We start from the raw sequence: 13,898 nt of genomic DNA, 5'->3' as shown, positions 1-13,898 counted from the left end.
CACATTCCATGGGGTCTCTAAGATCTCTGGATAAATAGCCCTGGTGGTGATTAAGTTATTTGAATCCTCTTATTTGTGTTGCGTCTCCTGAGAAACTCCTCAGTCTCCCAGCCTGGATCTGGGAGTCGTGCCACCAGAGCGAGCCTGGGAACGCCGCAACTACGCAGTTACCAGGGAGTGGAGCGCGGGGTGAACGTCACCTCGTCACCACAATGAGGCTGAGCAGGGCAAAAACAGTGGTTGCGTTTTTGCTGCTGAGAAAAGGTTCACGCGCTGCACCATGCAAACCATAGAAACACATCAAGTCTGCCCATGAGCGGATTACATGGCTCTAGCTGTCCTTTTAAAGGGCCGCAGAGGGGACCAGCTGCTACCAGCTGTCAGTCGGTTATGCAATTGTGCAGATGAAGTGCTACCTATGGAGGAAGTGTGTGATTAAACCATCATAAGTGGATGGGCCTCATTTAACAAGTTGACGCAAACTCTACAGGATGTCGTAAACAAGGATCACGGAGGCCTGGATGCGCATGAAAGTAAGATGACAGTCAGCCTGCAGAATTTAAAAACAAAAACTATACAAAGACGTTACCTATTAGCCAATATTGTATGTATATCCTACACTCATCTTGCACAATATGCAAAGGCTCAATCTCACCGGTAACCCTATCTTGATTCTTTTATTGGAAAAGTATACAATTTGGGAGATTCTTCCTACTTGGAGCCAGTCACAAGAAGGAGTCATGCCATGCCCCCAATGACAAAACTCTGCATCATCTATGCATTTTCTTGCATCTGGGTCACTTTAGCAGTGACAATTGGTGCTGGCCTCTTCCAAGTTTTAAACACAATGCTATGCAAGATGGGAAGACGCATCCAATTTCCACACATTCTGGGCGAATTAAATCAAACAAAACATTGCTTTTATGTGGTTGCTTGCATATCCCAAATTACGCTTCCTTTTGTGTAACTAACTCATTAATGTTTGTCTTTCACTAACATTTAAAATTCCATCATTTTGCACTTGCAGTGCTAACATTTCAAAAGCCTCAATAGCAAGCCTCAAAAGCTTTCATAGTAACAGTTTAAAAAGGAGAGGTATCCAAATGCAGCACACTAAAATGAACATCAATCAATCAATATTTACACCACCCAATAGACTGCTGGGGTCTCCTCTAAATCCCATAATCCTGCCAATGGAAGATTTATGGAGGCTGTTTCATTCTGGAGCAGCCAAATCCCCCGGCTGTGCAGGAGCAGCATTACATAGCAGGGACCCCAATCCCTGATGGCTGTTTACAGCTGTCGCAAGGCTTCATCCTGCACAACACCTGTCTGAAGCAAGTAATCGTTGGCAGCCGTTTAACACCCGGGATTATATAACCTAACTATAGGTCACAATACAGTAACACGCGTAGAGCAGATGCTAACACCTGGCACAGGCAGGCCATGTTTAACAGGCATGCGACGTTAGATGTGACCCGGCCCACAGTACACCACTGAGCTGCATTTCACGGCTGAACCGATTCTCAACAAGAACGATGTGACCTACTTACAGGCTGTTTTAGTTGACCTTCACCATCTCTGGGTGCTCATTGTCAACAGTGATGAGTTTTTGTGACGCTTAAAATAAAGACAATTTCTTGACAAAAATATGTTATAATGTGACCTCACTAGTCTTAAAACGACATCCTGATTAATATTATATTTGTGGAATAGGAGTTATGCAGCAAAATCCAGCCGTTTTTATCCATCTCAGGGAGCGGCCATTTTGCCATGCTGTCGACTTAAGATGACATCACAGTTGCTCAGGGCTCAGGCAACGACCAATGCTCACAGGTTTTCTGACGCTGAGCTGTGATTGGTTATCTGAGACCTGAGCAACTGTGATGTCATTTTCACTCAACAGCGAGTGGCAAAATGGCCGCCTTTTGATATTGATCAAAACTGCTGGATTTTGCTGCTTAACTCATATTCTACTACTGGGGGCTGCATAGAACATATTATTGCCAAGATTATTTGTTTGGGGTGACTTCCCCTTTAACTAATTTGCTCCCAAAAACGTAAAAAGAAGTTCTATTTTAAATGTTGTACATGTCCCAAAGACGTATTTATGGTTGTTGTTTTAAATGCTAGAGCATATAAAAGGCTTTGATGTAGCCTCTCAACTGCAAAGAACAGTTGAAGAAATGGTAGTTATTACACAAACAGCCAGTAGGTGGCAGCAGAGCATAGGAAATAAACCAGGGCCCTGTTGAAAAACCCTCAGTTACTCAGAATTCTAAATAGATTTGTGAATAATGATGAAACTTAGCTATATTCTAATGCTAATTGCTGCAAAACAGAAACAAATAGAAATATATTTTTTCCCCCTGATGAAAGAAGAGACTTTAATCTTTCGTTTGGTAAGTTTCATGTTTTTATAGCAATACAACACAATGTTCTGTGGGCTTTGCAAAATCCGTAAAAATCCAGTAAAACAGCTGGGAGTGAAGGGCATTGCTTCTGTGAAAATAGCTGGGAGTGTATGAGTTAAGGATGTTAAGTTCTAAAAACGGTGAATTGCGTAAAGGGTCTCGTCGAGGGACAGAACTGGTTCCTGATTGGGATTTGAATTGCAATTCCACATGTCCAAAGGTAGACTGTGCTACGCACTTCAACAATCAAGCCGCCTCCATTCAGATTTTGAACTACTTTAAACAAATTAAGTACCACACCTATTTAATACTTTGACTAGTTTACATTCACAAATGGCTTCTAACCATTTTTTTAATGATCTTTTTGCTTTGGCCTATAATAAACCACTGAAAGACAAAAGTATTTTCTCAAGTAATAATTTCTCAAATTCCATAACATTCATTACCCGAATGATAGTTTCTTCCGAATAACACACAAAGAGCTCTCTAGACAAGTGCTGAATGAAACAGTTTGGCAACATGTTAAACAGCAAACACAGCATGTGGAGACCCATCACCCAGCAAGAAAGGTGAAAAACAGAGCTGTGAGAACATTTCTCAAATCATCACAAAGGTCAGACGAGAGCGAGCCATTGCGAGCAGTGGCGCTGCTGTGGACCGGAGCCCGAAACAACACTGAGGCTCTGTGTAACAGAGGCAAACAATCCGGACAGGCAGGGCAAGATTTGTAGATGTAGTTTAAACAGAAACAATGAGGAGGATGTGCATGTCACTGCACAGACGGAGCATATCGGAGGGTGTGCAAAACGACAAAAGCCAGGAGACTCTCGACCGCAACACAGTAGTTCAGCAGGGCGTCCTTGGAGCATCCTAACCTACACACGTTATTGTTAAGTGTTAAATGATAGATTCCAGATACGAATCATGACCAAAAGTTTCTATATTAGTCCTTGGGTCACATAGAAGCCACATAAATTGCACTGTTTTTCTTTCTTTCTTTCCAATATTTTAAATATAATGCAGAGTACTGATTTTATTGCAAAATGAATGTGTATAAATCAATGGTTCCTACAATCATTATTGTGCTGTTTCGGGAATTTACGTCCTGGCTTAGAGTACGTGTGGGCAGCCTAGTGGACTTGTGGTTAGCACTTCTGCCTCACAGTTCTGAGGTTCATGCTTGAATCTCTGCTGCCCTTCTGTGTCAAGTTCACTTGTTCCCCCTGAGCTTGTGTAGGTTTTCTTTTTACGTGTACTCCAGCTTCCTCCCATATTCCAAAAACAAGCATGGGAGTTTAATTAAAGACCTTAAAGACTATTGTCCATAGTTGAGTGAATGTGAGTGATTGTTTGTCAAAGTCAGTTGGGATGGGCTCCAAATCACCCGTGACCTGAATGAGGACTAGCAGTCTGGAAAATGGATGGACAGAGATTGTCTGACTTTCCAGTTGCTGACAGTTCTATGTTGGGGTCGAGTGGGTGTGCCGTTATTTTCGCTGGCATTTAAGGCAGTTTTGATTTAACTCTACCTAGCAACAAGTGGCAAATGTGACACTCTTATGTCAGGGACTGAGCATAGTATTTCCACTCCACCGCAGTAAAAACCATTAACTCACATCGTCATCCGAAGAAGGGCTTTGAAGCATGACTGCCGGTGGCGCGACGACAGGCCTGTCCTGGGCCAGGGCTGGCATGGCGACCATGTTGCCAGTAACAGCCTGGGGGGTGTTGATCTGTAGTAACTGGCTTGCTTGTGACAGCATGATGGGCTGGCCTAAACAAACACACCACGCAGGTTACAATGACGTAAGAAGCGAATAAAGATGACACATTTGAGCCAATATCACCATATGTTGCCTTTTGAGAGTTCACCGTTTCATACAACAAGCTGTGTGCAGGTATATGATAATTCAAGCAGCAAGCCATATCAGTGTTCTGTTATTAAATAGCCTCGGGCTGCAGATGGCACAGAACATCCCTCACCACTGGTGACCCCCATTAACCTCTCATCTTTTAACGGCCATCACTATGTTTACAGGTGGAATAACGTCCACATTCTAAGTGGAGAGGTGTCTTAGTAAATGTGCATGTGTGGCCATGTTTGAAGAACGCAGGTTAGATATGAGAAGAGGGTAAGCCAGCAATATCACAATAGAAAAGAAAGCACATTAAAACAGGAGGTAACACCACAGGGATTCTACTTCCAGGAATCATTCCCAGTGATTTTTAATACGAAGCTGCCTGTCAGAGCTAGTCAAGTGTTAGCCACCTCAGCTAATTAGTGCGAGTGTTGTGCCAAACACTTCGAAATTAGGGCATTGAATATAAAAGCCTCAAGAGATTTGATTTGTAAGAAGCACATTACGGCCCAGGCCAGACTACAAAATGAAAACATTACTGTCATTTTTCTCCCATATGATTGATGCAAATAGCTTGATTATGTGAATAATCAGGAAAACATGTTCAAACAAACATCAGGCAACTTTAGACTTTGGTCTCGGGTGCAAAGCTTAGATGTATCAGATTTGGCCATCTGTAGCCTCGGCTATTACCAAGTTGACGGCGGAGGAGCCAAGTTCATATTAAAGGCAAGAAGAGTTCAGCAGGACGCCGTCCACTTGGATGAGAAGTATTTACATTGGCCTAGGTGTTAAAGATGTAACACATCATGGACCAGCCTGGTAAAGCAGGATGGGAAAAGCATTGAAAAGGGAAGACCGATAGATAAGAAACTAGATAGGGTAGATACATAAACAGTATACACCTCCTTCATAGAGACCCAAACCATCTATCAGTAACATGAAGGCATTATACACTGAGAAACGAAAGGAAAGTTGACTAATAACTGATAAGTACAAGCGATTTTTTTTTTGTCTGATTGTAATATACTTTAATCCATCCCTGGGCTCCAGGCTAGCTTTCTTTATTGCTACTACTAAAGTTTGTAAAAAATAAAATAAAATAAAAAGGTAAGAAGAAAAATGTCAACAACTGGTCGGACAGCCTAGAATAGATGAAAAGTTGTCAAAGTAAAATGACATCCTTGAAGGACAGTTTCCAGCCCTGAGATCATCCATCCATTTAAATTTTTTCAGGGTTCCTAACCCTAACCCTTTAATACCTTTGTCCTCATTAGGCTCGCCGGAGAGATAGAATATACCCCAGCTGACTTGAGTGACGGAGGGGGTGCACCCATGGAGTAGTCACCAGCCAATCACAAGGCATATTTAACAACCATTCACATCTACAGAAAATGTTGTCTTCGATCAACCTAACAAGAATATTTAGCAATATGTAATTTTTTGGTTTTATCACACATTTATTTATGGCATAGATGAATATTGTAAAATGCTTTTGAACAAATAAAACATGTAAAATTATAAATTCTAGGAGAAATTACGGTAATTTAGTTCATTTAATAGTCTATATGATTTAATGTGGCACTTTTAAATGTTAGCCAACAGTACCCTCTGCTGGTTACTTTAAAAAGGATGCTTATGTGTGTGTGGGGGGGGGGGTCGCAAAAGTAATATACATTAGTAATAAAAAATGTTTTGTTATTTATATTGAAAGTTTTGACAAAAAGTAAAACAACACAGCAACAGATGTGGCTGTCAGGCGATAAACACATTTGTCTGATGCCATCAAATGTAACCGCACAGTGTAGCAAGTCATCGCTCATACCTGGAGAGGGCGCTGGCTGGATGTTGATAGGAGCTGCTTTGACCACAGGCAGCATGGTGGTCTGCAGCGGGTGGAGGATGATTGTCTTGGGCTGCAGGGGAGCAGCTGCGTGAGCCAAGGGCACAGCTGCAATCACCGGTTTGGGCTGGATGGAAACTTTGGCGCTCATCTGAATGGGCCTGTTGCTTGACTGTGCTGATTTGGCTGTGTTGGGGTGCCAGGGAAGGAGATAAAAACACATGATTGGTATTATATATGCTGCGATTTTATACTGCTATACTGTCATTTTTGTTTATGTGGTTTAACCGTTATACCCACCCCCCTAAAGGCAATCAGGAAGGAAAAATGCAGAAATCAAACATTGTTTTCAAATTAAGTCACCACTGATATCACAAAGAGCCAAATGCATCTAAATTGAGAGTTGCGGTGGTGGTGGCCACCTCACCTCGTGCTGTCTGGCTGGTCCTCCTCGGCGCTTTCTTCGCCGGCGGCGTGATTTCAGAAATCCCACTGGAATAGGAGCACACGGATACTGGGGACAGCTGCGACTGCGGAGACAAGGCCTCATCCTGCAGGGAGAATGTGCATTCAGTATATGGAAAGAAAGCATCCCGCACATGTGTTTATAGTGACTTATTTGATCACTAAAACGTAACGAAGTGGTATTTTACAAGTGCCCCTTTTGAGTTCCAAGTCAAAAGCAGCCATAGAAAATAAATTACAGTAATGGCATTTCAATTTATTTTAATGGAGAAAATTGATTTTAGATTAATAAACACCCTCAGCCACTATTAACAGGAAAGCTACTTGACTTGATGATTTACTGGTCATGAGACAACAGAGATTATAATTAATAAAATGACAATGCATTTTTTTTTGCAAATTATTGGGCGACAACGTTAAATTTGTGTTATAATGGGTTCATTGTAGCACAAAAATAGTGTCACTTTTATAGTGCAACTATTTTCATTACATTCAGAATATTAGTCACTTTTTTTTTTACTATATAAATTACAATTGTATCCTTATTACCACTTTTGTTGATTGTGACAAATCCACTCCCACTGCCTCATAACAAGGCAAGTTATAGAGAATGGTTCCTTCCTTGCCACTATAAAATGACTACCAACTGTACGTCAATTTCCTCTATTATTGTAAATAAAATAGACTCAAGGTCCTTTCTGCATCCTTGGAGCAGCTCCTTGTGACTGTGTGAAAACATCTGCCCTTCAAATTATGCTAATTTGACAAAACCTGTCAACACTTTGTTTATTAAATGAAACAATGAGGAGGCAACATCCACAAGATGGACCATAAATAAGACGTTGACAAGGTGTTTACAGCTTTTGCTAATAAAGTGTCTCGCAGGAGTGAAGCGTGTGCTGTATACAGTAGGTGTCTATCAGCCATGAGCATCTGTCCATGATTGGGTACCATCTGGGTTTGTGCACATATGTAAATCGGACAGAAGGTGGGGGGGGGGGGGGATCATAATTTTCATTGAAAATACAAGTCAAAAGGAGAAAACTAAGAAGGCGCTGGACTTACGTGTAAGGAGTACGGGGACGATGAATCCGCAGCTGTTGGGGAGGGGATGGAGCTCAAGGTGTGAGCGGGTGACAGAGAGTGCACGCTCAACTCACCGTCTGGATGCACAAGGACAAAGACACACAGGACATTGTGTTAACAAGGCATGTGCTGCAACCGGCATACTTCTTTGTTAGGCCTACCTTCTAGCCAATTAGTTAAATTAGTCCTTTATCAACACCAAGCACCTACTTTTCTTGTATTTAAATCAACACAGTCCCATTACAGTCCCATTACCATCAGGTCTCGTATTTTTCTTGCATGCTCTACCTGTGCTTGTGCCTGTGTAGCAGGCTTCAGTCCATGCAGGTATGGAAATATCAAAATCAAGGTTTGGACCTCCGCATGTCTGAAATACAAATAAGACATGTTTCTTATTGCAATGCACTCCACTTGCATACATATTGTAGACTGAAATTGAGAGCAATGTTCAGCTTTGTCTGTTATGCAGCTGTATTATTCACGCTGAGGTCTTTTGAAACCTGAATTTGAAGATAAGCATTACTCACAAAGTCTGTATTCCCAAGGACCTTGAGCAAATCGTCTGCATCCGCCAGGCGTTCAAGTTCATCCCACCGGGGTTCAAGATAATCAAAAAGACTGATGTCTGAAGAAAGAACAAAAGTAGAATTTAAGAGGTTGAACGACACAAAGAAATGTTTATATAACATATAGGCAGGCAATGTTTTGTATTTAATTGTGTGGCGAAAATAGAACCACTTCAGACTGTCATCAAAGATAATGGTAAATAGTACACAATAAATTCAGAGTTTTTACTGCACAGCACTTAATTTTTTCACTTGGATGAAAGTGATCAATGTTAGAAAACACTATGGAGAAAAGTGAATCGTATTCAGCATGCGTCCCTCTCAGTGTTTATTTTATTTTATTTGAGCTATAAATAAATAAATAATAAATTTCCCTGTGACACGAGAAGGCACATTAATTTATGTTTGGGGGGGGGGGGGCAATTTTAAAAGTATCGATTCATGGTTTTATGAATCGATATTGGGCTATGAAAAGGAATATCGATTCGATACATCGATATATCTTTTTTAACCCAGCCCTAGTTCACATACCATCAAAACAGCTACATGGAAGCAGTTTGCATTTTCTGTTATCATAAAGTTTACATTACTTATGCATCTGTGATTTTACTTCATTTACACATCTTAGTGATAATGTGACAATACAATACCCATAATTGTTATCATTTATGATGTAAATGTTCATATTGTTTCACCTCCAAACATCGCATATGCAGTTGATAATATTAACGATGCAGAATGACATCCTATTACAAGTACCAGCATCAAGGTTTAATTGTTCATCAAAACCAAGACAGGTGTAATTATTCAAATGTAAATTTAATATTGTTACTGCCACTGTAACATTGTGCATTTTCAACATAATCACTACTAGTACAGGATTTTTTATTTTATTTTTTTTAAGTACTCAAATTTGTTGCACGAAAATTTATATATTATTTGTTACGCGCAAATGTACTGAACTTGTTGTATGTCCCACTTTGTGAGAATCACTGACGTATATAAAGGTAAATACCTGTACACATAAAGCCTACTTTATGAGCATATTTAACTTAGCACCTAGTAATTGCTTTCATGTGTGGAATTATAATCAGTTTTCTTTTCGCTTTAAAAGTGTAAAATCTATTTTTTATTTGTATTTGGTTACTAACAGTTTACGCGTCAAATGTACTATTAGCGTTAAACTTAATTACCACAAAAAAAAGTCTGTCAATTTGTCGCAGGATACTATCAATAACATTTGAATCACAATTTCAATACTAATTTTGTCATAATAAAGTTATATTCTGGAACGAGCTTGTTTGTTATCGCTTTCGAACATACTGTACAGCCTATTACATCATCAACCATTTCCAGTTAGCGAATGCTAACTGGGGCTAACATGGTACGGTACACCACCGCTACTTGTCAACACATTAGATATTCATTCTATATTACATTCAAACTTATTAAACGCTATCGCAAAACACATGTTGATTTGTTTATGGTACGAGTGGTTAGTATGTGAGAATTAGCAGTTCCGAAGAAGGTCGAGAAAAACTTACCCCACTCGCCTTCCTGGTCGATGGAAAAGCTCGTTTCCGAGTTCATCATGTAACTAGGTTGATGGCTATCGAAATCTAACGTTAAATTGGACGACTTTTCCCTTCAAATTCATTAGTAAGTTTAATGTCAAAAGATTGCAACGCGGTGAGATCAAATAGTGTACATCAACCGAAACCGACCGGAAGAAACGTGTTATTCATGACGTAAAAATTACACGTCTGACTTTTAAAGAAATTACGGCATCCACGGAGGGACACAGGGAGAAAATCGGCCGGTCGCGCTGCTATGACGCGCGTTGACCACTTGGCGGCGGGATTGCATTGGGAACTGAAAAACTTCCGGATTTTACAATAACAAAATGTATGTTTTGGTTTTTGGTTTGTTTTATTGAACATATAAATGCAATACAAAATATAAAATAAAAGTGAAAGAAAGAAAATAACGATTTAAAAATAAAATAATTACAGTATTGGTAAAGTCATCATTTAAATGTTCAAAGGGAGTAGAAAGAAGTACAAGGACTTATCTAGAGTCCTACCCTAATAACTTATATCATGATAATGTACAATAAATTATCATATTTAGTAATATATCCGTAAAATAGAATAAAAGTGAATGAAATGAAGAAAAAAACGAATAATGTCAAACATTACAAACGGACTGAATGATATTATTTACTATTTACTTATCTCTTATCTCTACAGTATTTTGCTCATTTAAAAACACACACAATAATATCACTTTATTTAGGTACAAGGCAAATACTGGAATGGCTTCCAGAAACAGTAATGTTTTGTTAAGAACAAATAGTAGTAAAAATAGTCCGTAATAATTTATTGTTGTCGTTTTTAGGGGTGACGGGCAACATATATTGCCGCGAAACCTTCAAGCAACTTTTAAATTACTTTAAAATTGGGTTGTGTGCCTGATGTTGCAAACAATGCAGCCCAATAGACATTTCCAGCTGATAATATCTACAGAATGAACTAATGCGATAAAATGAATAAATCAGTTTTATAACTACAATAATCCCTGTCCTCTGTAGCAGTAATATCGTATTACTAGTGTGCTCCTGCACATCTGGACTCATTCTGACTCATACATAATCTGTCTGGCATAAAAATGGTTCACAGCTCATTTTCAGACTCATTTGGCATTACTTCATAAAGGCATCCAGGTATTTTACTAAACGGTCATTTTCGATTCTTGGTCACACGAGCCATTGAGGACACGGTCGTGGGATGAGAGGTGGGATTTAGTGCCACATGACCTGGAGACCAGGAAGCGCTTGATGTGCCTGATAAACAGGATAATAAAAACTACCCTGTTACCCTGATGCTCCATTGTTGTGAGAACACGTCTGACTCCGAAGTGGCCTTGGCGTTGGAGTTGGTGCGGATTAGACGAATGAACGCTCACAAAGCTAAAGCTTATACAGTAGGTCTATGCTGCTGACATGTGACTTGTGGTTTGAATTAAGACTCACGCCATGGAGCATTTCACCTTCAAATCCTCAACATATAGAGGACAGGTGCCGCTTACACAATCTGGTAGTGAATAAATGAATGCTTGCCCGAACATACAAGCAGCACTGTGCTACACTTTCTGTAACTTCGCATTTTGATCAGTGTCCTCTGTCATGATATTTCAGTCTCCTTGCATCAATACGTATCATTTCAACAAGCAGTCTCTCAAAACAATCTTCAGATCTAATCACATTAAAACAGATTATAAAATATTTATTTTGGACATCTGACCATGACTTCCTGATTAGACATGAATCATTTCATTGAGTGCTTGCAAATGTCAAGATGCTCATGATGTGTTGTGTAGCTGTGCAAGAGGACCCTGTATGTCTAACGGACATGGACATAGATTCTGCTTGTTGTGTGTACAAAGAAAAAACGAATTGACAATTCCAAGTTTATGTCACAAGTCAAAACGGCAGTCTTACTCGGTGAAAGGAAGCTCTCCGCTAATTGAAAACCATTGGATTTAGGATGGTTGTAATTTGATTTGGGAGAATTGTTTTGATTTCAAAATGTGACTATAACAATCTGCCTGGTTTGTTTGGAATTGTAAAAAAAAACAAAAGACAGCAACATATAATTTTGACAAGATGGCAAAAGGCACATAATTAACTTGTCTATCCATTTGTTGCCATTCATATAACTTAAAAGATTTCACGTACATTTGTGAGCAGATTGACACAAGATATTGTTTCAATAATATTTTTGTGGCATTTTTGATTGGTGGTGTGCTGTGTTACAAAGTTTTCATATAAAATACATGCCTTGGCTAAATAAAAGTTGGGAAACAGTGCCTCAAGGTGTGTGTTAAAAATCTGAAGCAGGTGTACGTACACCCACACTAATCCTTTGCGAGTTTGCGGACATCTCAGGTCGCGAAGAGATTAACCTGAGGTGGTCTGCTTGACTCCGCGCTGGATTGGATCTTGTCTGCTGCATTTTTACAGATCAGGAGATCATCTTGTTTGACTTGTTATGGCGAAGGAAGCACTCGTTAAGAGTCGGCTAGAAGTTTTGTTTGAGAACTTGGAACATGAAAACCCAAGATATGCATGAAATAAGTTCATCGTGAATTCATAACACAATTTTTCCAACATTACCAATAAATAATGGTAGAAAATTAGCTATATCCACAAACTTAGCATCACATAAAGACGAAAAGTTATAGTGATAGTATAGTTAGTATCATGTAGTTTCGCTATTGCAGTTAACTTATTGTAGGTTTTGGCACTGAGCAGCCAGGACATAGATGGATTGGAATTAATATTTTCTAATGTTGAAGCAGATTTATGCAATATATAGCCGAGATTCACATTAGCCTACATGTAAGATGAAAAACTTCATCAAGCTTCTTGAAGGACGATCAGCCATAATATTGATATTTGACGATTTTGTATCAATACTGGGCTGAACCATTTGAATAAAATTATATAAAAAATCACAATATCAATATTTTGTCCCACCCGTGTAAATCTATGTAACAAGAATATTGCCTGCAACATGTGTTCACATGCTGTTTGATAATACGCAGGTGTCTGATTTGAGTGGTGAGGTAATAGCGTGTATGATGGCGGCGGTTGGGGGGGGGGGGGGTTGTCATATTGATTGCGTGTAAAGCCCCTCATATCCAGACATGGACAGCGGATTAGCAGGTTAACCCAATCCAGTGTGCTTTAATAGGTTAAGACTGTGGCACGGTCTACCGCTTTTTGTCCCAAGTGATCCTGTTATGATTGCTATTTATTTAATATGTCAGTTCATGTTATGTCAAGTGATTATACTCACATTTAAATATTTGAATGTGAATATAATGAATATGTTAGCGGCATTGGTTTAATAGTAGAAACACAACTCCATATAACGCACTACAATTCTGAACCACTTGTTTTCCATGTTGGGGAAAAAACACGCAAGCACGAGGAGAACATGGGAGCTCTACAAAGGAATTCTGGATCCCCAACCCAGAACTTTAAATCGGATATGCTAACCACTCTGCAAATACAATCTTAGAGATTCATCTGTAATTTGTAATCCTTGTGTGGCCGTGCGAATAGCATTACTATTGGAAAGTGCATTCATATGGATAACAAATGACATATAACAGGAATAACAACACTCTAATAACAATATTATGATAAGTAAATGAGCATTGAGCACGACTTCAACAGTCACGCTGACATTCTGCCAAACCTGACATGCCTCACAAGCTGTTGTTTATTCTCAGGAAATCACATTACCATCAGAGTATAGGTGGCTGCGTGTTGTGTTTGCCTCTCGTCATGTGTGGTCATGATGGCTGGCGACGATAACATTTGCACATTAGCGAACGCAAATATAGACAAGCAATATTGTTTGTTGCCCCTTCAATGTAGTAATTTGGGTGCCTGAGAGAGTGTTGAAGACGGTACCCATACTGCTCAGCAGGAGATGTAGCTTATCCAGTCTACCTGCCCATAAATTCAGGGATGGCTCTAGGAAGCCCCCCCATCTGCGGCTAAAGCGGGGTTTGACTGAAAAATAGTGTATACATATAAATTAGAATATCAAAAAAAAATGCTGGAGGGGCTTAATTGGGGCTGCACAGATTTCTG

At 39.6% G+C, this 13,898-nt stretch overlaps 1 protein-coding gene across 1 annotated transcript in view; it reads right to left on the bottom strand.

Moving 5' to 3' along the window:
• atf6 (activating transcription factor 6) overlaps nucleotides 1–9,981 on the bottom strand; it is a 29,799-nt gene extending 19,818 nt beyond the window's left edge. The window contains exons 1-7 of the mRNA XM_086090218.1: nucleotides 9,778–9,981; nucleotides 8,195–8,292; nucleotides 7,956–8,034; nucleotides 7,647–7,744; nucleotides 6,544–6,667; nucleotides 6,099–6,302; nucleotides 4,031–4,188 (exon numbers count right to left, since the gene is read on the bottom strand). Coding sequence (XP_085946344.1) covers nucleotides 4,031–4,188; nucleotides 6,099–6,302; nucleotides 6,544–6,667; nucleotides 7,647–7,744; nucleotides 7,956–8,034; nucleotides 8,195–8,292; nucleotides 9,778–9,826 — 810 coding nt within the window. The 5' untranslated portion in view covers nucleotides 9,827–9,981. The remainder of the gene's footprint in view (nucleotides 1–4,030; nucleotides 4,189–6,098; nucleotides 6,303–6,543; nucleotides 6,668–7,646; nucleotides 7,745–7,955; nucleotides 8,035–8,194; nucleotides 8,293–9,777) is intronic.
• Nucleotides 9,982–13,898: the final 3,917 nt, after the last annotated feature.

The sequence above is a fragment of the Leptonotus elevatus genome, chromosome 11 (assembly GCF_054856555.1).
Source record: "Leptonotus elevatus isolate MCC_2025b chromosome 11, RoL_Lele_1.0, whole genome shotgun sequence".
Lineage (NCBI taxonomy): Eukaryota > Metazoa > Chordata > Actinopteri > Syngnathiformes > Syngnathidae > Leptonotus > Leptonotus elevatus.
This window is presented reverse-complemented; position numbering and strand designations above follow the sequence as displayed.